The following is a 27,311-nucleotide window of genomic DNA, read 5'->3' as shown; positions in this document are numbered from 1 at the left end:
TAATCCTCCATACTGTATAGTGGTGTGTCTATATGGAACTGTCTCATAATAATCCTCCATACTGTATAGTGGTGTGTCCTATATGGAACTGTCTCATAATAATCCTCCATACTGTATAGTGGTGTGTCCTATATAATAATCCTCCATACTGAACTGTCTCATAATAATCCTCCATACTGTATAGTGGTGTGTCCTATATGGAACTGTCTCATAATAATCCTCCATACTGTATAGTGGTGTGTCCTATATGAACTGTCTCATAATAATCCTCCATACTGTATAGTGGTGTGTCCTATATAGAACTGTCTCATAATAATCCTCCATACTGTATAGTGGTGTGTCCTATATGAACTGTCTCATAATAATCCTCCATACTGTATAGTGGTGTGTCCTATATAGAACTGTCTCATAATAATCCTCCATACTGTATAGTGGTGTGTCCTATATGGAACTGTCTCATAATAATCCTCCATACTGTATAGAACTGGTGTGTCCTATATAGAACTGTCTCATAATAATCCCCCATACTGTATAGTGGTGTGTCCTATATAGAACTGTCTCATAATAATCCTCCATACTGTATAGTGGTGTGTCCTATATGGAACTGTCTCATAATAATCCTCCATACTGTATAGTGGTGTGTCCTATATAGAACTGTCTCATAATAATCCTCCATACTGTATAGTGGTGTGTCCTATATAGAACTGTCTCATAATAATCCTCCATACTGTATAGTGGTGTGTCCTATATAGAACTGTCTCATAATAATCCTCCATACTGTATAGTGGTGTGTCCTATATGGAACTGTCTCATAATAATCCTCCATACTGTATAGTGGTGTGTCCTATATGGAACTGTCTCATAATAATCCTCCATACTGTATAGTGGTGTGTCCTATATGGAACTGTCTCATAATAATCCTCCATACTGTATAGTGGTGTGTCCTATATGGAACTGTCTCATAATAATCCTCCATACTGTATAGTGGTGTGTCCTATATAGAACTGTCTCATAATAATCCTCCATACTGTATAGTGGTGTGTCCTATATGGAACTGTCTCATAATAATCCTCCATACTGTATAGTGGTGTGTCCTATATAGAACTGTCTCATAATAATCCTCCATACTGTATAGTGGTGTGTCCTATATGGAACTGTCTCATAATAATCCTCCATACTGTATAGTGGTGTGTCCTATATAGAACTGTCTCATAATAATCCTCCATACTGTATAGTGGTGTGTCCTATATAGAACTGTCTCATAATAATCCTCCATACTGTATAGTGGTGTGTCCTATATGGAACTGTCTCATAATAATCCTCCATACTGTATAGTGGTGTGTCCTATATAGAACTGTCTCATAATAATCCTCCATACTGTATAGTGGTGTGTCCTATATAGAACTGTCTCATAATAATCCTCCATACTGTATAGTGGTGTGTCCTATATGGAACTGTCTCATAATAATCCTCCATACTGTATAATAATCCTCCATACTGTGGTGGTGTGTCCTATATAGAACTGTCTCATAATAATCCTCCATACTGTATAGTGGTGTGTCCTATATGGAACTGTCTCATAATAATCCTCCATACTGTATAGTGGTGTGTCCTATATGGAACTGTCTCATAATAATCCTCCATACTGTATAGTGGTGTGTCCTATATAGAACTGTCTCATAATAATCCTCCATACTGTATAGTGGTGTGTCCTATATAGAACTGTCTCATAATAATCCTCCATACTGTATAGTGGTGTGTCCTATATGGAACTGTCTCATAATAATCCTCCATACTGTATAGTGGTGTGTCCTATATAGAACTGTCTCATAATAATCCTCCATACTGTATAGTGGTGTGTCATATATGGAACTGTCTCATAATAATCCTCCATACTGTATAGTGGTGTCCTATATAGAACTGTCTCATAATAATCCTCCATACTGTATAGTGGTGTGTCCTATATAGAACTGTCTCATAATAATCCTCCATACTGTATAGTGGTGTGTCCTATATGGAACTGTCTCATAATAATCCTCCATACTGTATAGTGGTGTGTCCTATATAGAACTGTCTCATAATAATCCTCCATACTGTATAGTGGTGTGTCCTATATAGAACTGTCTCATAATAATCCTCCATACTGTATAGTGGTGTGTCCTATATAGAACTGTCTCATAATAATCCTCCATACTGTATAGTGGTGTGTCCTATATAGAACTGTCTCATAATAATCCTCCATACTGTATAGTGGTGTGTCCTATATGGAACTGTCTCATAATAATCCTCCATACTGTATAGTGGTATATGGAACTGTCTCTAATAATCCTCCATACTGTATAGAACTGTCTCATAATAATCCTCCATACTGTATAGTGGTGTGTCATATATGGAACTGTCTCATAATAATCCTCCATACTGTATAGTGGTGTCCTATATAGAACTGTCTTATAATAATCCTCCATACTGTATAGTGGTGTCCTATATAGAACTGTCTCATAATAATCCTCCATACTGTATAGTGGTGTGTCCTATATGGAACTGTCTCATAATAATCCTCCATACTGTATAGTGGTGTGTCCTATATAGAACTGTCTCATAATAATCCTCCATACTGTATAGTGGTGTGTCCTATATGGAACTGTCTCATAATAATCCTCCATACTGTATAGTGGTGTGTCCTATATGGAACTGTCTCATAATAATCCTCCATACTGTATAGTGGTGTGTCCTATATAGAACTGTCTCATAATAATCCTCCATACTGTATAGTGGTGTGTCCTATATAGAACTGTCTCATAATAATCCTCCATACTGTATAGTGGTGTGTCCTATATAGAACTGTCTCATAATAATCCTCCATACTGTATAGTGGTGTGTCCTATATAGAACTGTCTCATAATAATCCTCCATACTGTATAGTGGTGTGTCCTATATGAACTGTCTCATAATAATCCTCCATACTGTATAGTGGTGTGTCCTATATAGAACTGTCTCATAATAATCCTCCATACTGTATAGTGGTGTGTCCTATATAGAACTGTCTCATAATAATCCTCCATACTGTCTCATAATAATCCTCCATACTGTATAGGTGTGTCCTATATGGAACTGTCTCATAATAATCCTCCATACTGTATAGTGGTGTGTCCTATATAGAACTGTCTCATAATAATCCTCCATACTGTATAGTGGTGTGTCCTATATGGAACTGTCTCATAATAATCCTCCATACTGTATAGTGGTGTGTCCTATATAGAACTGTCTCATAATAATCCTCCATAATAATCTGTATAGTGGTGTGTCCTATATAGAACTGTCTCATAATAATCCTCCATACTGTATAGTGGTGTGTCCTATATAGAACTGTCTCATAATAATCCTCCATACTGTATAGTGGTGTGTCCTATATAGAACTGTCTCATAATAATCCTCCATACTGTATAGTGGTGTGTCCTATATAGAACTGTCTCAACTGTCTCATAATAATAATCCTCCATACTGTATAGTGGTGTGTCCTATATAGAACTGTCTCATAATAATCCTCCATACTGTATAGTGGTGTGTCCTATATAGAACTGTCTCATAATAATCCTCCATACTGTATAGTGGTGTGTCCTATATGGAACTGTCTCATAATAATCCTCCATACTGTATAGTGGTGTGTCCTATATAGAACTGTCTCATAATAATCCTCCATACTGTATAGTGGTGAACTGTCCTATATCCTCCATACTGAACTGTCTCATAATAATCCTCCATACTGTATAGTGGTGTGTCCTATATAGAACTGTCTCATAATAATCCTCCATACTGTATAGTGGTGTGTCCTATATAGAACTGTCTCATAATAATCCTCCATACTGTATAGTGGTGTGTCCTATATAGAACTGTCTCATAATAATCCTCCATAATAATCTGTCTCCATACTGTATAGTGGTGTGTCCTATATAGAACTGTCTCATAATAATCCTCCATACTGTATAGTGGTGTGTCCTATATGGAACTGTCTCATAATAATCCTCCATAATAATCTCCATACTGTATAGTGGTGTGTCCTATATAGAACTGTCTCATAATAATCCTCCATACTGTATAGTGGTGTGTCCTATATAGAACTGTCTCATAATAATCCTCCATACTGTATAGTGGTGTGTCCTATATAGAACTGTCTCATAATAATCCTCCATACTGTATAGTGGTGTGTCCTATATAGAACTGTCTCATAATAATCCTCCATACTGTATAGTGGTGTGTCCTATATAGAACTGTCTCATAATAATCCTCCATACTGTATAGTGGTGTGTCCTATATAGAACTGTCTCATAATAATCCTCCATACTGTATAGTGGTGTGTCCTATATAGAACTGTCTCATAATAATCCTCCATACTGTATAGTATAGTGGTGTGTCCTATATAGAACTGTCTCATAATAATCCTCCATACTGTATAGTGGTGTGTCCTATATGGAACTGTCTCATAATAATCCTCCATACTGTATAGTGGTGTGTCCTATATGGAACTGTCTCATAATAATCCTCCATACTGTATAGTGGTGTGTCCTATATAGAACTGTCTCATAATAATCCTCCATACTGTATAGTGGTGTGTCCTATATAGAACTGTCTCATAATAATCCTCCAACTGTCTCATAATAATCCTCCATACTGTATAGTGGTGTGTCCTATATAGAACTGTCTCATAATAATCCTCCATACTGTATAGTGGTGTGTCCTATATAGAACTGTCTCATAATAATCCTCCATACTGTATAGTGGTGTGTCCTATATAGAACTGTCTCATAATAATCCTCCATACTGTATAGTGGTGTGTCCTATATAGAACTGTCTCATAATAATCCTCCATACTGTATAGTGGTGTGTCCTATATAGAACTGTCTCATAATAATCCTCCATACTGTATAGTGGTGTGTCCTATATAGAACTGTCTCATAATAATCCTCCATACTGTATAGTGGTGTGTCCTATATAGAACTGTCTCAAATAATCTGTCTATATGGAACTGTCTCATAATAATCCTCCATACTGTATAGTGGTGTGTCCTATATAGAACTGTCTCATAATAATCCTCCATACTGTATAGTGGTGTGTCCTATATAGAACTGTCTCATAATAATCCTCCATACTGTATAGTGGTGTGTCCTATATAGAACTGTCTCATAATAATCCTCCATACTGTATAGTGGTGTGTCCTATATAGAACTGTCTCATAATAATCCTCCATACTGTATAGTGGTGTGTCCTATATGGAACTGTCTCATAATAATCCTCCATACTGTATAGTGGTGTGTCCTATATAGAACTGTCTCATAATAATCCTCCATACTGTATAGTGGTGTGTCCTATATAGAACTGTCTTATAATAATCCTCCATACTGTATAGTGGTGTGTCCTATATAGAACTGTCTCATAATAATCCTCCATACTGTATAGTGGTGTGTCCTATATAGAACTGTCTCATAATAATCCTCCATACTGTATAGTGGTGTGTCCTATATGGAACTGTCTCATAATAATCCTCCATACTGTATAGTGGTGTGTCAGTATAAAGGTCAGTATACAGTAGTTCCACTGAGTGGGACACATCTACATGGCTGAAGAACTACTTTTCTGTACTGGAAGTGGGTGTGTGGGTGGGGTCATGAGGGGGTTGAGGGGTGAGGCAGTGCCCAGGGTTAGTGTCTGTTCTCTCTCTCTGTGATGTGGAGTCTGCCGACAAAATCTACATTTCTTTCACATTCCCCTGTGGTCGGCCCTGGTGTCCTGGATACAGAGCTCGGCAACCTGCCACCCATTCAGCTCAGGGCTGACTGTCGGCTACGCCATTGTGTGTGTGTATATTGTCCATTTGGAAGACCCATTTGCGACCAAGCTTTAACTTCCTGACTTATGTCTTGAGATGTTGCTTCAATATATCCATGTAATTTTCCTTCCTCATGATGCCATCTATTTTGGGAAGTGCACCGGTCCCTCCTGCAGCAAAGCACCCCCACAACATGATGCTGCCACCCCCGTGCGTCACAGTTGGGATGGTGATCTTCGGCTTGCAAGCCTCTCCCATTTTCCTCCAAACATAACAATTGTCATTATGGCCAAACAGTTCTGTTTTTGTTTCATCAGACCAGAGGACATTTCTCCAAAAAGCACGTTCTTTGTCCCCATGTGCAGTTGCAAACCGTAGTCTGGCTTTTTTATGGCGGCTTTGGAGCAGTGGCTTCTTCCTTGCTGAGCGGCCTTTCAGGTTATGTCGATGTAGGACTCATTTTACTGTGGATATAGATACTTTTGTACCTGTTTCCTCCACCATCTTCACAAGTTCCTTTGCTGTTATTCTTGGATTGATTTGCACTTTTCTAACCAAAGTATGTTCATCTCTAGGAGACAGAACATGTCTCTTTCCTGAGTGTTATGACGGCTGCGTGGTCCCATGTTGTTCATCTCTAGGAGACAGAACGCGTCTCCTTCCTGAGCGGTATGATGGCTGCGTGGTCCCATGGTGTTCATCTCTAGGAGACAGAACGCGTCTCCTTCCTGAGCGGTATGATGGCTGCGTGGTCCCATGGTGTTCATCTCTAGGAGACAGAACGAGTCTCCTTCCTGATGGCTCTATGTCCCATGGTGTTCATCTCTAGGAGACAGAACGGTCTCCTTCCTGCGTGGTCCCATGTTGTTCATCTCTAGGAGACAGAACGAGTCTCCTTCCTGAGTGTTATGACGGCTGCGTGGTCCCATGTTCTTCATCTCTAGGAGACAGAACGAGTCTCCTTCCTGAGTGTTATGACAGCTGCGTGGTCCCATGTTCTTCATCTCTAGGAGACAGAACGAGTCTCCTTCCTGAGTGTTATGACGGCTGCATGGTCCCATGTTGTTCATCTCTAGGAGACAGAACGCGTCTCCTTCCTGAGTGTTATGACGGCTGCGTGGTCCCATGTTCTTCATCTCTAGGAGACAATGTAGTCTCCTTCCTGAGCGGTATGACGGCTGCGTGGTCCCATGTTGTTCATCTCTAGGAGACAGAACGCGTCTCCTTCCTGAGTGTTATGACGGCTGCGTGGTCCCATGTTGTTCATCTCTAGGAGACAGAACGCGTCTCTTTCCTGAGTGTTATGACGGCTGCGTGGTCCCATGGTGTTTATACTCGTGTACTATTGTTTGTACAGATTAACGTGGTACCTTCAGGCGCTTGGAAATTGCTCCCAAGGATGAACCAGACTTGTGGAGGTCTACATTTATTATCTGAGGTCTTGGCTGATTTCCTTTTGATTTTCTCATGATGTTAAGCAAAGAGGCATACATCGACCGTTACACCTCCACTTGACTCAAAATATGTTAATTAGCCTATCAGAAGCTTCTAAAGCCATGACATTTTCTGGAATTTTCCAAGTTGTTTAAAGGCACAGTCAACTTAGTGTACGTATACTTCTGACCCACTGGAGTTGTGATACAGTGAATTATATGTAAAATAATCTGTCTGTAAACAATTGTTGGAAAAATGTGTGTGTGTGTGTTCTACCGTTCAAAAGTTTGGAGTCACTTAGAAATGTCCTTGTTTTAGAAAAAAATGTTTTTTTTTGTCGGAAGTTTCAACATATAAACCTCCATTATTTAGCGTGTGGTGTGTGTGTGTGTGCGTGTGCGTGCGTCTGCGCGTGCGTGCGTGAACACTTACTAAGAACACCAGAGACCCTGAGCTCCAGTCTGTGTTGACTTAACCAGACAGTGAACTAAACTGTGTGTGTTACCTGTCCAGGGGTCATAAACACTACACTCTCCCTCGTTAACCCACAGTTGATCCCAGGGGCCAAAAGTGATGTTGGCGGTAGTCAGCTGCTACAGGCAATCTTTTGGGTCCATGCACAGTATGTTCTTTCCTAATTCTAGAATGTTCAGGGTTCTATCTAGTCCTGCTTTTCAATCTATCTCTCCCATGTCCTCTATCTTCTGCCCCCCACACACACACACCTCTCCAGCTGGTTCCTCTCCAGTGCTGATAGAGCAGAGCTCTTCTCCAGACTGCAGGGTTACATGTCTGCCCAGCGTTGCAGATGGTGGTCACATGTCCTGCCAACAGCTGTTCCAGTCTGTTTAATACTCTATTGCAGGGATCATCAACTAGATTCAGCCGCCGGACTTTTGTTTCTTGAACGGATGGTCATGGGGGCCGGAACATCATTATAAATCATTTGTAGACTGTAAATGGACAGCAAGAAGCCCAAAGTGATATAATGTAAATGTAAATGTAAAACAGAATCATTTCAAACCTTGCTTACATTTGTATACGATCACATACATCTCTCTATTATGGGAAGACTTTAGAACAGATTCCCCCCATAAAAACACTTGGAGCTGGACAGAAGACTGTGTTTTGTCTTATGTCCAATAATTAAACACAGTTTACAGTTGGGGAACCCTGCTGTATTAGGAGAGATAAGAGAACAGGGGGAGGTGTGTGTGTGTGTCATAGACTTATGGTGCGTGTGTGACCCAAAGGTCTTTGTCGACAATGGCCCATTTTATAGTGCAGTGATCTGAGCCAGCGTCAGCTGCACAAACCACAGACGGATGAGTTTCACACTTATGGAAGACTGGGTTTCTCCAACCAACTGCTCAATGGCGGATAAGGCTCAGCTCAGTTCAAGGCTCAGTGTGGTTTAATTAACAGCAGAGCTCTTCCCCAGACTGCAGGTCTGAGCCCCGAAAGGACATGTATTTCCTTTAGGCCAACTTTAATGGACGGGAGGGAGGGAGAGTGGGAGGGAGGGAGGGAGAGGGAGAGTGGGAGGGAGAGGGAGAGAATGGTGAACAGGGCACTGACGTAACGTGTGTTCGGCGGGGAGGCCTTACTGAAGACACCTGTAACTTTTCCTCCACTGCAGCCAAAACCTTGTGAAATAGCCTCTTTCTCCCCTGAGTGTCTGTGACCGGCTGGAACAGCTCTGGTGTTGAACTCTGTTTGTCTCAGTGTGAAATAATGAGGCCCGTCAGTCATTACATCACTGGAATGAACCTGTTAGTGGGAAGAGTGACTGAAGAATGTTCTGGAGAAAGGTGAGAGGAAGTCCACCATTGTGAGAGTAGTCTATTCCCTACAGTCACACTAGATGAGAGGGTATTGGTTTAAATCGAGGCCTGGGCTACTGTTTTACCTTCATTGTAGAGTTTCTACGTTATTGTGTTTAGCTCAGTTGGTAGAGCATGGTGCTTGCAGCTCCAGGGTTATGGGCTTGTTTCCCACGGGACCAGTACCAATCAAAAGTATGAAAATGTATGTACTCATTACTGTACGTAACTCTGAATAAGATGGTCTGCTAGATGACTAAAATATCAATTGTGGCTTTGTGTTTATTTGCATTACCAATGTGTTTGACATTCAGGTGTGTGTGTGTGTGTGTGTGTGTGTGTGTGTGTGTGTGTGTGTGTGTGTGTGTGTGTGTGTGTGTGTGTGTGTGTGTGTGTGTGTGTGTGTGTGTGTGTGTGTGTGTGTGTGTGTGTGTGTGTGTGTAGGGCAGAGCGGCCTAGGGAAGTCCACTCTGATGAACACTCTGTTCAAGTCCAAGGTGAGCCGTAAGTCAGTGCAGGCCACGTCCCAGGAGAAGATCCCCAAGACCATCCATATCAAATCTGTCAGCCACGGTGAGAGGAGGAAAATATCACTCATACTGTTTATTTCACTCTTTCTTTTCTGCACCTCTAGCTACATCTTTCACTTTATCCATCTCACCCTCTACTCAGTCTACCCTGTGTTGTGATTACAGTCTGAGGTACATTTGGCCTCTGAGGTGCTTGTATTCAGTCTAATTGTGTCTGTCTCTGTTCAGACATTGAGGAGAAGGGGGTGAGAATGAAACTAACTGTTATCGACACACCTGGCTTCGGGGATCAGATCAACAACGAGAACTGGTACAGTAACAGTACAATCCATAGCTGAAATGTTATATTTCTAATGTGCTTATATTTCTAATGTGCTTATATTTCTATGTGCATAGATATATCCTATCTATGTGTATATACAGTTGAAGTCCGATGTTTACATACACCTTAGTCAAATACATTTAAACTCAGTTTTTCACAATTCCTGACATTTAATCCAAGTAAAAATTCCCTGTTTAGGTCAGTTAGGATCACCACTTTATTTAAAGAATGTGAAATGTCAGAATAATAGACGTTTTTATTTCTTTCATCACATTCGCAGTGGGTCAGAAGTTTACATACACTCAATTAGTATTTGGTAGCATTGCCTTTAAATTGTTTAACTTGGGTCAAAAGTTTCAGGTATCCTTCCACAAATTTGCTATAGGATTGAGGTCAGGGCTTTGTGATGGCCACTCACATACCTTGACTTTGTTGTCCTTAAGCCATTTTGCCACAACTTTGGAAGTATGCTTGGGGTCATTGTCCATTTGGAAGACCCATTTGCGACTAAACTTTAACTTCCTGACTGATGTCTTGAGATGTTGCTTCAATATATCCACATAATTTCCCTGCCTCATGATGCCATCTATTTTGTGAAGTGCACCAGTCCCTCCTGCAGCAAAGCACCCCCACAACATGATGCTGCCACCCCGTGCGTCACGGTTGGGATGGTGTTCTTCGGCTTGCAAGCCTCCCCCATTTTCCTCCAAACATCATAACGATGGTCATTATGGCAAAACAGTTCTATTTTTGTTTCATCAGACCAGAGGACATTTCTCCAAAAAGTACGATCTTTGTCCCCATGTGCAGTTGCAAACCGTAGCCTGGCTTTTTTATGGTGGTTTTGGAGCAGTGGCTTCTTCCTTGCTGAGTGGCCTTTTAGGTTATGTTGATATAGGACTCGTTTTACTGTGGATACTTTTGTACTTGTTTCCTCCAGCATCTTCACAAGGTCCTTTGCAGTTGTTCTTGGATTGATTTGCACTTTTTGAACCAAAGTACGTTCATCTCTAGGTGACAGAACACGTGTCCTTCCTGAGCGGTATGACGGCTGCATGGTCCCATGGTGTTTATACTTGCGTACTATTGTTTGTACAGGTGAACGGGGTACCTACCTTCAGGCTTTTGGAAATTGTTTTCAGGGATGAACCAGGCTTGTGGAGTTCTATAAAATAAATTGGAGGTCTTGGCTGTTTTCTTTTGATTTCTCCATGATGTCAAGCAAAGAGGCACTGAGTTTGAAGGTAGGCCTTGAAATACATCCACAGGTAAACCTCCAATTGACTCAAATGATGTGATTTAGCCTATCAGAAGCTTCTAAAGCCATGACATCATTTTCTGGAATTTTCCAAGCTGGTTAAAGGCACAGTCAACTTAGTGTATGTAAACTTCTGACCCACTGGAATTGTGTTACAGTGAATTATAAGTTAAATAATCTGTATGTAAACAATTGTTGGAAAAAGTAGATGTCCTAACCGTCTTGCCAAAACTATAGTTTGTTAACAAGAAATGTGTGGAGTGGTTGAAAAATGGCTTCAACCCAAGTGTATGTAATCTTCCGACAACAGTATATATCTATCCTGTGTGTGTGTATGTGTGTGTGTGTAACAGTTGAAGTCGGAACTAAAACTATTTTTTTTTCACATTAAAATAAAGTGGTGATCCTAAGAGAGGGAATTTTTAAGAGGATTAAATGTCAGGAATGGTGAAAAACTGAGTTTAAATGTATTTGGCTAAGGTGTATGTAATAGTGTATAATAATAGTGTAGACATCTAAACTATGTAGTAGCACACATGGAATCATGTAGTAACCAACAACAATAAAAATGTAAAGCTGTCATCAAGGCAGAAGGTGGCTACTTTGAAGAATCTCAAATATAACATATATACTGATTTGTTTAAAAAGTTTTTGACTGGATCCCGTATGTGTTATTTCATAGTTTTGATATCTTTACCATTATTCTACAATGTAGAAAATAGTATAGAAAATAGTAAATAAAGAAAAACCCTTGAATAAATAAATATGTCCAAACTTTTGAGTGGTACTGTCGCTCTCTCTCATTAATATAAATGCTTACCCCATACATCTCATCTAGATGACTAGTGTACACAATACTGTGTATGACCTCATCCATCCTCTTTCTCTCCCTCTTCCTGTCTTTCTCACTTGTCTCCCCCTATCCATCCCCCAAAACTCCCCCTTTCAATCTGCCTCTCCCCTTCCTTCCACTTCCTGTCTTCTTCCCCTCCCTCTCTCCACAGTTGGCAGCCCATCATGAAGTTCATTAATGCCCAGTATGAGCAGTACCTTCAGGAGGAGATCAACATCAACAGGAAGAAGAGGATTCCAGACTCAAGGGTTCACTGCTGTATTTACTTCATACCCCCTACTGGACACTGGTGAGGCAGGAATGCGTACACACACACACACACCCACTCACTCTCACACACGCACACACACACACACACACCTTGTGAAGGGGATGAATGTGTGGAATGTTTCAGGTGAATGTTTAGATATGGCTGGGAGAGTGTCAAGCTGATTATTAGCTAAACTTCATTCTTTGGATTTTCCACTTTTTATCTTCCTATACAGTTGTCATGCCTTTTGAGGGATCAAAAATGGCATGTAATCAATCACAATAATTGTCATACACACACATGCACAGTGTCAGTGCCACAGTGCTGCTGCCCCCTGCTGTCCCTGAACAGTAGAGAATATGCAACTAGGAGATTTAAAAAGGAGAGAGAGAGTGAGAGAAGGAGTGAAGTGATTTATGTTAGATAAGCAGTGAGTCATAGGGAGAGTCCTACTCAAATAGCCCTGAATCATCAGAACAGAAAACAGAGGAGGAGGACACAGTGAGTTTGGCATGACTTTCTGATACACATTAGTTATAACAACAATCTAATGCCCCGTGTTCTGCCATTCAAATATCAGATATGATGTCCAACGTCATACTGTGCCCTTCTGTGTAATATATACAGCTTATGTATGGGCCAGATTCCCGGACAGAATGGGGATTCTCTGAGTGTGTTTTAGTCTCGGAATGTGTGTCTGAACGTACAGCTCATGTTCTACTACCCCCCACCACCGCTCTGGGTTGACCTGTAGTGGATCCTCCTCTGGATTGACCTGTAGTGGATCCTCCTCTGGATTGACCTGTAGTGGATCCTCCTCTGCTCCTCTGGATTGACCTGTAGTGGATCCTCCTCTGGATTGACCTGTAGTGGATCCTCCTCTGGATTGACCTGTAGTGGATCCTCCTCTGGATTGACCTGTAGTGGATCCTCCTCTGCTCCTCTGGATTGACCTGTAGTGGATCCTCCTCTGCTCCTCTGGATTGACCTGTAGTGGATCCTCCTCTGCTCCTCTGGATTGACCTGTAGTGGATCCTCCTCTGCTCCTCTGGATTGACCTGTAGTGGATCCTCCTCTGCTCCTCTGGATTGACCTGTAGTGGATCCTCCTCTGCTCCTCTGGATTGACCTGTAGTGGATCCTCCTCTACTCCTCTGGATTGACCTGTAGTGGATCCTCCTCTGCTCCTCTGGATTGACCTGTAGTGGATCCTCCTCTGCTCCTCTGGATTGACCTGTAGTGGATCCTCCTCTACTCCTCTGGATTGACCTGTAGTGGATCCTCCTCTGGATTGACCTGTAGTGGATCCTCCTCTGCTCCTCTGGATTGACCTGTAGTGGATCCTCCTCTGCTCCTCTGGATTGACCTGTAGTGGATCCTCCTCTGCTCCTCTGGATTGACCTGTAGTGGATCCTCCTCTGCTCCTCTGGATTGACCTGTAGTGGATCCTCCTCTGCTCCTCTGGATTGACCTGTAGTGGATCCTCCTCTGCTCCTCTGGATTGACCTGTAGTGGATCCTCCTCTGCTCCTCTGGATTGACCTGTAGTGGATCCTCCTCTGCTCCTGGATTGACCTGTAGTGGATCCTCCTCTGCTCCTCTGGATTGACCTGTAGTGGATCCTCCTCTGCTCCTCTGGATTGACCTGTAGTGGATCCTCCTCTGCTCCTCTGGATTGACCTGTAGTGGATCCTCCTCTGCTCCTCTGGATTGACCTGTAGTGGATCCTCCTCTGCTCCTCTGGATTGACCTGTAGTGGATCCTCCTCTGCTCCTCTGGATTGACCTGTAGTGGATCCTCCTCTGCTCCTCTGGATTGACCTGTAGTGGATCCTCCTCCTCTGGATTGACCTGTAGTGGATCCTCTCCTCTGGATTGACCTGTAGTGGATCCTCCTCTGCTCCTCTGGATTGACCTGTAGTGGATCCTCCTCTGCTCCTCTGGATTGACCTGTAGTGGATCCTCCTCTGCTCCTCTGGATTGACCTGTAGTGGATCCTCCTCTGCTCCTCTGGATTGACCTGTAGTGGATCCTCCTCTGCTCCTCTGGATTGACCTGTAGTGGATCCTCCTCTGCTCCTCTGGATTGACCTGTAGTGGATCCTCCTCTGCTCCTCTGGATTGACCTGTAGTGGATCCTCCTCTGCTCCTCTGGATTGACCTGTAGTGGATCCTCCTCTGCTCCTCTGGATTGACCTGTAGTGGATCCTCCTCTGCTCCTCTGGATTGACCTGTAGTGGATCCTCCTCTGCTCCTCTGGATTGACCTGTAGTGGATCCTCCTCTGCTCCTCTGGATTGACCTGTAGTGGATCCTCCTCTGCTCCTCTGGATTGACCTGTAGTGGATCCTCCTCTGCTCCTCTGGATTGACCTGTAGTGGATCCTCCTCTGCTCCTCTGGATTGACCTGTAGTGGATCCTCCTCTGCTCCTCTGGATTGACCTGTAGTGGATCCTCCTCTGCTCCTCTGGATTGACCTGTAGTGGATCCTCCTCTGCTCCTCTGGATTGACCTGTAGTGGATCCTCCTCTGCTCCTCTGGATTGACCTGTAGTGGATCCTCCTCTGCTCCTCTGGATTGACCTGTAGTGGATCCTCCTCTGCTCCTCTGGATTGACCTGTAGTGGATCCTCCTCTGCTCCTCTGGATTGACCTGTAGTGGATCCTCCTCTGCTCCTCTGGATTGACCTGTAGTGGATCCTCCTCTGGATTGACCTGTAGTGGATCCTCCTCTGGATTGACCTGTAGTGGATCCTCCTCTGCTTCTGGATTGACTCTGGATTGACCTGTAGTGGATCCTCCTCTGCTCCTCTGGATTGACCTGTAGTGGATCCTCCTCTACTCCTCTGGATTGACCTGTAGTGGATCCTCCTCTGCTCCTCTGGATTGACCTGTAGTGGATCCTCCTCTGCTCCTCTGGATTGACCTGTAGTGGATCCTCCTCTGCTCCTCTGGATTGACCTGTAGTGGATCCTCCTCTGCTCCTCTGGATTGACCTGTAGTGGATCCTCCTCTGCTCCTCTGGATTGACCTGTAGTGGATCCTCCTCTGCTCCTCTGGATTGACCTGTAGTGGATCCTCCTCTGCTCCTCTGGATTGACCTGTAGTGGATCCTCCTCTGCTCCTCTGGATTGACCTGTAGTGGATCCTCCTCTGCTCCTCTGGATTGACCTGTAGTGGATCCTCCTCTGCTCCTCTGGATTGACCTGTAGTGGATCCTCCTCTGCTCCTCTGGATTGACCTGTAGTGGATCCTCCTCTGCTCCTCTGGATTGACCTGTAGTGGATCCTCCTCTACTCCTCTGGGATTGACCTGTAGTGGATCCTCCTCTCCTCTGGATTGACCTGTAGTGGATCCTCCTCTGCTCCTCTGGATTGACCTGTAGTGGATCCTCCTCTCCTCCTCTGGATTGACCTGTAGTGGATCCTCCTCTGCTCCTCTGGATTGACCTGTAGTGGATCCTCCTCTGCTCCTCTGGATTGACCTGTAGTGGATCCTCCTCTGCTCCTCTGGATTGACCTGTAGTGGATCCTCCTCTGCTCCTCTGGATTGACCTGTAGTGGATCCTCCTCTGCTCCTCTGGATTGACCTGTAGTGGATCCTCCTCTGCTCCTCTGGATTGACCTGTAGTGGATCCTCCTCTGCTCCTCTGGATTGACCTGTAGTGGATCCTCCTCTGCTCCTCTGGATTGACCTGTAGTGGATCCTCCTCTGCTCCTCTGGATTGACCTGTAGTGGATCCTCCTCTGCCCCTCTGGATTGACCTGTAGTGGATCCTCCTCTGCTACTCTGGATTGACCTGTAGTGGATCCTCCTCTGCTCCTCTGGATTGACCTGTAGTGGATCCTCCTCTGCTCCTCTGGATTGACCTGTAGTGGATCCTCCTCTGCTCCTCTGGATTGACCTGTAGTGGATCCTCCTCTGCTCCTCTGGATTGACCTGTAGTGGATCCTCCTCTGCTCCTCTGGATTGACCTGTAGTGGATCCTCCTCTGCTCCTCTGGATTGACCTGTAGTGGATCCTCCTCTGCTCCTCTGTATTGACCTGTAGTGGATCCTCCTCTGGATTGACCTGTAGTGGATCCTCCTCTGCTCCTCTGGATTGACCTGTAGTGGATCCTCCTCTCTGTGGATCTCCTCTGGATTGACTCCTCTGGATTGACCTGTAGTGGATCCTCCTCTACTCCTCTGGATTGACCTGTAGTGGATCCTCCTCTGCTCCTCTGGATTGACCTGTAGTCCTCTGATCCTCCTTGACCTGCTCCTCTCTGGATTGACCTGTAGCTGGATCCTCCTCTGCTCCTCTGGATTGACCTGTAGTGGATCCTCCTCTGCTCCTCTGGATTGACCTGTAGTGGATCCTCCTCTGGGATTGACCTGTAGTGGATCCTCCTCTGCTCCTCTGGATTGACCTGTAGTGGATCCTCCTCTGCTCCTCTGGATTGACCTGTAGTGGATCCTCCTCTGCTCCTCTGGATTGACCTGTAGTGGATCCTCCTCTGCTCTGGATTGACCTGGATCCTGATTGACCTGTAGTGGATCCTCCTCTGCTCCTCTGGATTGACCTGTAGTGGATCCTCCTCTGCCTGTAGTGGATCCTCTGGATTGACCTGTAGTGGATCCTCCTCTGCTCCTCTGGATTGACCTGTAGTGGATCCTCCTCTGCTCCTCTGGATTGACCTGTAGTGGATCCTCCTCTGCTCCTCTGGATTGACCTGTAGTGGATCCTCCTCTGCTCCTCTGGATTGACTCCCTCTGTCCTTGACCTGTAGTGGATCCTCCTCTGGATTGACCTGTAGTGGATCCTCCTCTGCTTCTCTGGATTGACCTGTAGTGGATCCTCCTCTGCTCCTCTGGATTGACCTGTAGTGGATCCTCCTCTGCTCCTCTGGATTGACCTGTAGTGGATCCTCCTCTGCTCCTCTGGATTGACCTGTAGTGGATCCTCCTCTGCTCCTCTGGATTGACCTGTAGTGGATCCTCCTCTGCTCCTCTGGATTGACCTGTAGTGGATCCTCCTCTGCCTGTAGTGGATCCTCCTCTGCTCTGGATTGACCTGTAGTGGATCCTCCTCTGCTCCTCTGGATTGACCTGTAGTGGATCCTCCTAGTGCCTCCTCTGGATTGACCTGTAGTGGATCCTCCTCTGACCTCCTCCTGCTCCTCTGATTGACCTGTAGTGGATCCTCCTCTGCTCCTCTGGATTGACCTGTAGTGGATCCTCCTCTGCTCCTCTGGATTGACCTGTAGTGGATCCTCCTCTGCTCCTCTGGATTGACCTGTAGTGGATCCTCCTCTGCTCCTCTGGATTGACCTGTAGTGGATCCTCCTCTGCTCCTCTGGATTGACCTGTAGTGGATCCTCCTCTGCTCCTCTGTATTGACCTGTAGTGGATCCTCCTCTGCTCCTCTGGATTGACCTGTAGTGGATCCTCCTCTGCTCCTCTGGATTGACCTGTAGTGGATCCTCCTCTGCTCCTCTGGATTGACCTGTAGTGGATCCTCCTCTGCTCCTCTGGATTGACCTGTAGTGGATCCTCCTCTGCTCCTCTGGATTGACCTGTAGTGGATCCTCCTCTGCTCCTCTGGATTGACCTGTAGTGGATCCTCCTCTGCTCCTCTGGATTGACCTGTAGTGGATCCTCCTCTGCTCCTCTGGATTGACCTGTAGTGGATCCTCCTCTGCTCCTCTGGATTGACCTGTAGTGGATCCTCCTCTGCACCTCTGCGATTGACCTGTAGTGGATCCTCCTCTGCTCCTCTGGATTGACCTGTAGTGGATCCTCCTCTGCTCCTCTGGATTGACCTGTAGTGGATCCTCCTCTGCTCCTCTGGATTGACCTGTAGTGGATCCTCCTCTGCTCCTCTGGATTGACCTGTAGTGGATCCTCCTCTGCTCCTCTGGATTGACCTGTAGTGGATCCTCCTCTGCTCCTCTGGATTGACCTGTAGTGGATCCTCCTCTGCTCCTCTGGATTGACCTGTAGTGGATCCTCCTCTGCTCCTCTGGATTGACCTGTAGTGGATCCTCCTCTGCTCCTCTGGATTGACCTGTAGTGGATCCTCCTCTGCTCCTCTGTATTGACCTGTAGTGGATCCTCCTCTGGATTGACCTGTAGTGGATCCTCCTCTGCTCCTCTGGATTGACCTGTAGTGGATCCTCCTCTACTCCTCTGGATTGACCTGTAGTGGATCCTCCTCTACTCCTCTGGATTGACCTGTAGTGGATCCTCCTCTGCTCCTCTGGATTGACCTGTAGTGGATCCTCCTCTGCTCCTCTGGATTGACCTGTAGTGGATCCTCCTCTGCTCCTCTGGATTGACCTGTAGTGGATCCTCCTCTGCTCCTCTGGATTGACCTGTAGTGGATCCTCCTCTGCTCCTCTGGATTGACCTGTAGTGGATCCTCCTCTGCTCCTCTGGATTGACCTGTAGTAGTGGATCCTCCTCTGCTCCTCTGGATTGACCTGTAGTGGATCCTCCTCTGCTCCTCTGGATTGACCTGTAGTGGATCCTCCTCTGCTCCTCTGGATTGACCTGTAGTGGATCCTCCTCTGCTCCTCTGGATTGACCTGTAGTGGATCCTCCTCTGCTCCTCTGGATTGACCTGTAGTGGATCCTCCTCTGCTCCTCTGGATTGACCTGTAGTGGATCCTCCTCTGCTCCTCTGGATTGACCTGTAGTGGATCCTCCTCTGCTCCTGCAGCTCAGAGGGACACACAGATGTGGAAACACTTACTCTTCCAGACCCCCATCCATTTCCTGTTTCACAGGCAGCGAGTTGCAACACGTCCCATAACACCCGTTTTCCATGACTGGAAAAAATGTCTTTCTCGCTCTCTTTTCGCCAGGACTTGAAACAAATGCCTGTGTTTGACTCCCTGCTCCAAGTTTCTGTCTCTGGTGTTTCTGCTGCTCAAACATCTGGGCCTGATTTGAGATTCATATACAGCTACCCCCCAAAAAAATAATGTTGCTACGGTATACAGCTATTACCCTTTAATTGAATTCCCCTCCTGTCTTATGTCTGCTCCTCCTCTGCATCTATCCCATGATGGTTCTACGCTTTGTTGCAATGGTCTGGGATCCAGTGCTGTGATGGACTGCTGGCTTTGCCCTCATTTCTGTGGTTGTGATGTACAAGAGCGAGAGCCTTAACATATTGTGCCCCTCCGATATAACCTGAGCAGCGTTTCATGTTCTTCCAGCGTTGCGGATGTCTGTCACATGTCCAACAACTGTTCTAGACTAATGTTTAATACTCTAATGGAATATGGATATGAGAACAGAGGTTGTGTGTGTGTGTGTGTGTATCGTGTGTATCGTGTGTGTGTGTATGCTCATCTGTCTGACCCAAAGGTCTTTATCAACAATGGACAGTTGTTTATAGTGCAGTGATCTGAGCCAGCGTCAGCTGCACAAACCACAGACGGATGAGTTTCACACTTATGGAAGGCTGGGTTTCTCCAACCAACTGCTCAATGGCGGATAAGGCTCAGCTCAGTTCAAGGCTCAGTGTGGTTTAATTGACAGTGACAGACACGCACTGACTGATGTGGCTCTCAGATATACAGTAGGTTTAGCTTGTACATAGAGTATGTATGTGAATCTACAGTACTGTATGTCTGCTTGTTGCCCTCAGACAGCTGCGCTATGGGTATATTTCTTGGAGCATACCGCCCTCTGGTGGTTCTAGGATGTATCACACTGTCGACCCAAATAAACACTAAAACGTTGAACAAGAACTATAGAACAGACCTGGGTTCTAATACTATTTGAGATCATTTATAATACATTTGCCAGGCTTGATTGGTCTAGCCTGCTGCAACGGAACCAATAAAGTCCCAAAAGTGAAAATCCTGGCGCTTCAGCAAATACTTAAAAGTATTTGAGACATTTTGAATAGTGTTTGAACCCAGGTCTGTTATATACAGGTGAAATGAAGCCCCTCTCTCAATCCCCCCTCTTCTCTGACGCACTTCCAGTCTGCGACCTCTGGATGTGGAGTTTATGAGGCGTCTCAGTAAGGTGGTCAATATTGTTCCTGTCATTGCCAAGGCAGACACGCTCACCCTGGAGGAGAGGGACTTCTTTAAACAGAAGGTGAGCTCTCTCTCTCTCTTCTTCCATCTTTATATGTCTCCAATTCCTATTTTTTTGTTGCATGCTGTCTCTCTCTTTCTCGCATATTTTGTGTTCTCCGCAGCAACAGGAAATGTTTCTTAAGTTGTTTGGCCACTGCCGCCCGTCCGGTCACTGTCCAATGAGAGAACACTGAGGATGTTTTGTGTGTATAGAGTACTTGTGAGGTCAGGACCTATAAAGCCAGGCTCTGGATTGGAGAGGAGTTCTGTGGGAGTCATCCTCTCTCCCTCCTTTTCTGTCTCTCCCTCTTCTGTCTCTCCCTCCTTTTCTGTCTCTCTCCCTCTCGCCCAATTTTGAATTGGCTAGAGGTAAGTTCTGTCCAACTTCTCCCGTCGCCTTCCCTCCCCTCCTTCCCCCTCTCCCCTTACTGCTGATGTGGTCACAATGGACTCCATTACATCACTTCCTCCTATGTGGTGTGGATCTGAAACGTTAAAAAAATAATTTGATCACAGACCCCAAGAGGAAAAGTAGTAGTAGATGCAGCAGTATTCGTAGTAGTAGTAGTAGGTGCAGCAGTAGTAGCAGTAGTAGATGCAGTAGTATAGTAGTAGTAGATGTAGTAGTAGATGCAGCAGTAGTAGTAGTAGATGTAGTAGTAGATGCAGTAGTAGTAGTAGTAGATGCAGTAGTAGATGCAGTAGTAGTAGATGTAGTAGTAGTAGATGTAGTAGTAGTAGATGTAGTAGTAGATGCAGCAGTAGTAGTAGTAGATGCAGCAGTAGTAGTAGTAGTAGATGTAGTAGTAGATGTAGTAGTAGATGCAGTAGTAGATGTAGTAGTAGTAGATGTAGTAGTAGATGTAGTAGTAGATGCAGTAGTAGATGCAGCAGTAGTAGTAGATGTAGTAGTAGTAGATGTAGTAGTAGATGCAGTAGTAGTAGTATATGTAGTAGATGCAGTAGTAGTAGTAGATGTAGTAGTAGTAGATGCAGTAGTAGTAGTAGTAGTAGTAGTAGTAGTAGTAGTAGATGCAGTAGTAGTAGTAGTAGTAGTAGATGCAGTAGTAGTAGTAGTAGTAGATGCAGTAGTAGTAGTAGTAGATGCAGTAGTAGTAGATGCAGTAGTAGATGTAGTAGTAGATGCAGTAGTAGTAGATGCAGTAGTAGTAGTAGTAGAGGCAGTAGTAGTAGTAGATGTAGTAGTAGATGCAGCAGTTGTAGTAGTAGTAGTAGTAGATGCAGCAGTAGTAGTAGTAGATGTAGTAGTAGTAGTAGATGTAGTAGTAGATGCAGTAGTAGTAGTAGTAGTAGATGCAGTAGTAGTAGTAGATGCAGTAGTAGTAGTAGATGCAGTAGTAGTAGATGTAGTAGTAGATGCAGCAGTAGTAGTAGATGTAGAAGTAGATGTAGTAGTAGTAGATGCAGCAGTAGTAGTAGATGTAGTAGTAGTAGTAGTAGTAGTAGATGTAGTAGATGCAGTAGTAGTAGATGTAGTAGTAGATGCAGCAGTAGTAGTAGTAGATGTAGTAGTAGATGCAGTAGTAGTAGTAGTAGTAGATGCAGTAGTAGTAGTAGTAGATGTAGTAGATGCAGTAGTAGTAGATTCAGTAGTAGATGTAGTAGTAGATGTAGTAGTAGTAGTAGATGTAGTAGTAGATGCAGCAGTAGTAGTAGATGTACTAGTAGTAGATTCAGTAGTAGTAGATGCAGCAGTAGTAGTAGTAGATGCAACAGTAGTAGTAGTAGATGTAGTTGTAGTAGATGCAGCTGTAGTAGTAGTAGTAGTAGTAGTAGTAGTAGTAGTAGTAGATGCAGTAGTAGTAGTAGTAGTAGTAGTAGTAGTATATGCAGTAGTAGTAGTAGTAGTAGTAGATGCAGTAATAGTAGTAGTAGTAGATGCAGTAATAGTAGTAGTAGTAGTAGTAGTAGATGCAGTAATAGTAGTAGTAGATGCAGTAATAGTAGTAGTAGTAGATGCAGTAATAGTAGTAGTAGTAGTAGTAGATGCAGTAATAGTAGTAGTAGTAGATGCAGTAGTAGTAGTAGTAGTAGTAGATGCAGCAGCAGTAGTAGTAGATGCAGCAGTAGTAGTAGTAGATGCAGCAGCAGTAGATGTAGATGTAGTAGTAGTAGATGCAGTAGTAGTAGATGTAGTAGTAGATGCAGTAGTAGATGTAGTAGTAGATGTAGTAGTAGATGCAGTAGTGGTAGTATATGTAGTAGATGCAGTAGTAGTAGTAGATGTAGTAGTAGATGCAGTAGTAGTAGTAGATGCAGTAGTAGTAGTAGTAGTAGTAGATGCAGTAGTAGTAGTAGTAGTAGATGCAGTAGTTGCAGTAGTAGTAGTAGTAGTAGATGCAGTAGTAGATGTAGTAGTAGATGCAGTAGTAGTAGATGCAGTAGTAGTAGTAGTAGATGTAGTAGTAGTAGTAGTAGTAGATGCAGTAGTAGTAGTAGATGCAGTAGTAGTAGTAGATGCAGTAGTAGTAGTAGTAGTAGCAGTAGTAGTAGTAGTAGTAGATGCAGTAGTAGTAGTAGTAGATGCAGTAGTAGTAGTAGTAGATGCAGTAGTAGTGCAGTAGTAGATGTAGTAGTAGATGCAGTAGTAGTAGATGCAGTAGTAGTAGTAGTAGAGGCAGTAGTAGTAGTAGATGTAGTAGTAGATGCAGCAGTTGTAGTAGTAGTAGTAGTAGATGCAGCAGTAGTAGTAGTAGTAGTAGTAGTAGTAGTAGTAGTAGTAGTAGTAGATGTAGTAGTAGAAGTAGTAGTAGTAGATGCAGTAGTAGTAGATGCAGTAGTAGTAGTAGATGCAGCAGTAGTAGTAGATGTAGTAGATGTAGTAGTAGTAGATGTAGTAGTAGATGCAGCAGTAGTAGTAGATGCAGTAGTAGTAGTAGTAGTAGTAGATGTAGTAGTAGTAGTAGTAGATGATGTAGTAGTGCAGTAGTAGTAGATGTAGTAGTAGATGCAGTAGTAGTAGTAGTAGATGCAGTAGTAGTAGTAGTAGATGTAGTAGTAGATGCAGTAGTAGATGTAGTAGTGATGTAGTAGTATGCCAGATGTAGTAGTAGTAGTAGATGTAGTAGTAGATGCAGCAGTAGTAGTAGATGTACTAGTAGTAGATTCAGTAGTAGTAGATGCAGCAGTAGTAGTAGTAGATGCAACAGTAGTAGTAGTAGATGTAGTTGTAGTAGTAGTAGTAGTAGATGCATCAGTAGTAGTAGTAGTAGATGTAGTAGTAGTAGTATATGCAGTAGTAGTAGATATAGTAGTAGTAGTAGATGCAGTAATAGTAGTAGTAGTAGATGCAGTAATAGTAGTAGTAGTAGTAGTAGTAGATGCAGTAGTAGTAGTAGTAGATGCAGTAATAGTAGTAGTAGTAGATGCAGTAATAGTAGTAGTAGTAGTAGTAGATGCAGTAGTAGTAGTAGTAGTAGATGCAGTAGTAGTAGTAGTAGTAGATGCAGCAGCAGTAGATGCAGTAGTAGTAGTAGATGCAGCAGTAGTAGTAGTAGTAGTAGTAGTAGTAGATGTAGTAGTAGATGCAGTAGTAGTAGTAGATGCAGCAGTAGTAGTAGATGCAGTAGTAGTAGTAGATGCAGTAGTAGTAGAAGATGCAGTAGTAGATGCAGCAGTAGTAGTTGTAGTAGTAGATGTAGATGTAGATGCAGCAGTAGTAGTAGATGCAGTAGTAGTAGTAGTAGTAGTAGTAGATGTAGTAGATGCAGTAGATGTAGTAGTAGTAGATGTAGTAGTAGATGCAGTAGTAGTAGTAGTAGTAGATGCAGTAGTAGTAGTAGTAGTAGATAGTAGTAACCTGTAGTAGATGGAAGGTAGTTGTAGTATGTAGTAGATAGTAGTAGATGTAGATGTAGTAGTAGTAGTTGATGCAGCAGTAGTAGTAGATGCAGCAGTAGTAGTAGATGTACTTGGTTGTTGATTCAGTAGTAGTAGATGCAGCAGTAGTAGTAGTAGATGCAACAGTAGTAGTAGTAGATGTAGTTGTAGTAGATGCAGCTGTAGTAGTAGTAGTAGTAGTAGATGCATCAGTAGTAGTAGTAGTAGATGTAGTAGTAGTAGTATATGCAGTAGTAGTAGATATAGTAGTAGATGCAGTAATAGTAGTAGTAGTAGATGCAGTAATAGTAGTAGTAGTAGTAGTAGTAGATGCAGTAATAGTAGTAGTAGATGCAGTAATAGTAGTAGTAGTAGATGCAGTAGTAGTAGTAGTAGTAGTAGATGCAGTAATAGTAGTAGTAGTAGATGCAGTAGTAGTAGCAGTAGTAGTAGATGTAGTAGTAGATGCAGTAGTAGTAGATGCAGTAGATGCAGTAGTAGTAGTAGTAGATGCAGCAGTAGTAGTAGATGTAGTAGTAGTAGTAGTAGTAGATGCAGTAGTAGTAGATGCAGCAAGTAGTAGTAGATGCAGCAGTAGTAGTAGTAGATGCAGCAGTAGTAGTAGATGCAGTAGTAGTAGATGCAGCAGTAGTAGTAGATGCAGCAGTAGTAGTAGATTCAGTAGTAGTAGTAGTAGTAGTTGATGCACTAGTAGTACTAGTAGTTGATGTAGTAGTAGATGCACTAGTAGTAGTAGTAGTAGATGCAGTAGTATTAGAAGTAGGGGAATGGCAGGTTGCTGTAGAGGTATTAGTAGTAGATGCAGCAGTAGTATTAGATGTAGGGGAATGGCAGGTTGTTGTAGTAGTATTAGTAGTAGATGCAGCAGTAGTATTAGATGTAGGGGAATGGAAGGTTGTTGTAGTAGTATTAGTAGTAGATGCAGCAGTAGTATTAGATGTAGGGGAATGGAAGGTTGTTGTATTAGTAGTAGATGCAGCAGTAGTATTAGATGTAGGGGAATGGCAGGTTGTTGTATTAGTAGTAGATGCAGCAGTAGTATTAGATGTAGGGGAATGGCAGGTTGTTGTAGTAGTATTAGTAGTAGATGCAGCAGTAGTATTAGATGTAGGGGAATGGCAGGTTGTTGTATTAGTAGTAGATGCAGCAGTAGTATTAGATGTAGGGGAATGGCAGGTTGTTGTAATAGTATTAGTAGTAGATGCAGCAGTAGTATTAGAAGTAGGGGAATGGAAGGTTGTTGTATTAGTAGTAGATGCAGCAGTAGTATTAGATGTAGGGGAATGGCAGGTTGTTGTATTAGTAGTAGATGCAGCAGTAGTATTAGAAGTAGGGGAATGGAAGGTTGTTGTATTAGTAGTAGATGCAGCAGTAGTATTAGAAGTAGAGGAATGGAAGGTTGTTGTAGTAGTATTAGTAGTAGATGCAGCAGTAGTATTAGATGTAGGGGAATGGCAGGTTGTTGTATTAGTAGTAGATGCAGCAGTAGTATTAGAAGTAGGGGAATGGAAGGTTGTTGTATTAGTAGTAGATGCAGCAGTAGTATTAGATGTAGGGGAATGGAAGGTTGTTGTATTAGTAGTAGATGCAGCAGTAGTATTAGAAGTAGGGGAATGGAAGGTTGTTGTATTAGTAGTAGATGCAGCAGTAGTATTAGAAGTAGGGGAATGGCAGGTTGTTGTATTAGTAGTAGATGCAGCAGTAGTATTAGATGTAGGGGAATGGAAGGTTGTTGTATTAGTAGTAGATGCAGCAGTAGTATTAGAAGTAGGGGAATGGAGGTTGTTGTATTAGTAGTAGATGCAGCAGTAGTATTAGATGTAGGGGAATGGAAGGTTGTTGTATTAGTAGTAGATGCAGCAGTAGTATTAGAAGTAGGGGAATGGAAGGTTGTTGTAGTAAAAAGGCAGGCATTCATTTCAAGTCAATTATAGCAGCCATGTTCACAGATCCCCACCAGTGTCCCTCTCATTAGGGAAGCTCTGTACGAACGGATAGAAAAAGTTTAACGTGTGTGAGGGGGTGGTGTGTTTGTGTGTGTGTGTGTGTGCTTGTCTGTTTGTAAACGTGTACAGGGACAGTGATGGGCCGTTGGTTTCAACAGAACATTTGGGGGGAGATTAGTGAAGGGATTTACGTTAACACCACCTAAATCTGTGGGTAACACAGTGTGCAGATGGTCTCGATTTCTCACAAAATACTGTTATGTATCCAAAGGATTTGTCATGTCTGGCTAATTGCGGTTGTTAGGCTTTTGCTTGTGTGTTCCCTTAACCTTTTTCATTCATGTATTCAAGTCTCTGCAAGGGTGTATAAAGCATTTGTCGTGTTTCTCAACCTTTTTTTTACAGCAGGGACCAGCAGGCTGGGTGTTTTATTGTAAGGCCTCTGACGACAAAACTATCACTGTAGAACTGACTAAATGAGAGTCAGTTTACCAGCTCAGGGACCAGCAAGCAGCATCCCATGGACTGGGGCTTTTCCACGGTGGAGGATGAGAAACACAGTATCCACCCAGGTCACAGAGCTACCCTAACCTCTCCCCTCTTCATGGAGGTCACTCCCCTAACCCTGCTCCTTCAGCTCCAGAAGGAAGCCATCTGTGTGGGGAGGCTGTGTTACCAGGCCAGTCTCACACTCACCTCTCACCCAGAACTGTTGTTGTGTCCCCAGATCAGGGAAGAGCTACGGGCCAATGGGATCGACGTGTACCCCCAGAAGGAGTTTGACGAGGACGCAGAGGACCGGATGATTAATGACAAGATCAGGGTGATTTGAGTTGACACATCTGTCCACAGCTTTACCCACTTGCCCCTACCCATAAGCCCTCACATTACCGCTTATAGCTGCACTCACCTGTGCTACGTCCCTGTTGATCCATGTTGATAACCTGGTTAAATTACACTTAGGTCCCTGTTGATCCATGTTGATAACCTGGTTAAATTACACTTAGGTCCCTGTTGATCCATGTTGATAACCTGGTTAAATTACACTTAGGTCCCTGTTGATCCATGTTGATATCCTGGTTAAATTACACTTAGGTCCCTGTTGATCCATGTTGATAACCTGGTTAAATTACACT

General features: G+C 43.6%; 2 protein-coding genes across 9 annotated transcripts in view; one reads left to right on the top strand and one right to left on the bottom strand.

The window, feature by feature from the left end:
• LOC118381670 (septin-9-like) overlaps positions 1-9,654 on the top strand; it is a 155,234-nt gene extending 145,580 nt beyond the window's left edge. For all 8 annotated transcript variants that reach the window (XM_052517732.1, XM_052517731.1, XM_052517723.1 and 5 more), the window contains one exon: positions 9,526-9,654. The gene's annotated coding sequence lies outside the window, so the exon portion shown is untranslated. The remainder of the gene's footprint in view (positions 1-9,525) is intronic.
• A 2,691-nt stretch (positions 9,655-12,345) lies between these two features.
• Positions 12,346-19,208, bottom strand: LOC127929672 (opioid growth factor receptor-like). Its single transcript, XM_052517751.1, has 7 exons — positions 19,152-19,208; positions 18,399-18,658; positions 16,451-16,520; positions 15,110-15,214; positions 13,423-13,624; positions 13,132-13,247; positions 12,346-13,096 (listed from the first exon to the last, which is right to left on the bottom strand). Exons 1-7 carry the CDS (start codon positions 19,206-19,208, stop codon positions 12,923-12,925), a joined length of 984 nt encoding a protein of 327 aa, XP_052373711.1. The 3' UTR covers positions 12,346-12,922.
• Between the last annotated feature and the right edge of the window lie 8,103 nt (positions 19,209-27,311).

Source organism: Oncorhynchus keta, unplaced genomic scaffold, assembly GCF_023373465.1.
Source record: "Oncorhynchus keta strain PuntledgeMale-10-30-2019 unplaced genomic scaffold, Oket_V2 Un_scaffold_9739_pilon_pilon, whole genome shotgun sequence".
In the NCBI taxonomy this organism is placed as follows: domain Eukaryota; kingdom Metazoa; phylum Chordata; class Actinopteri; order Salmoniformes; family Salmonidae; genus Oncorhynchus; species Oncorhynchus keta.
The sequence above is the reverse complement of the archived record's forward strand: the minus strand, read 5'-3'. Positions and strand labels throughout refer to the sequence as shown.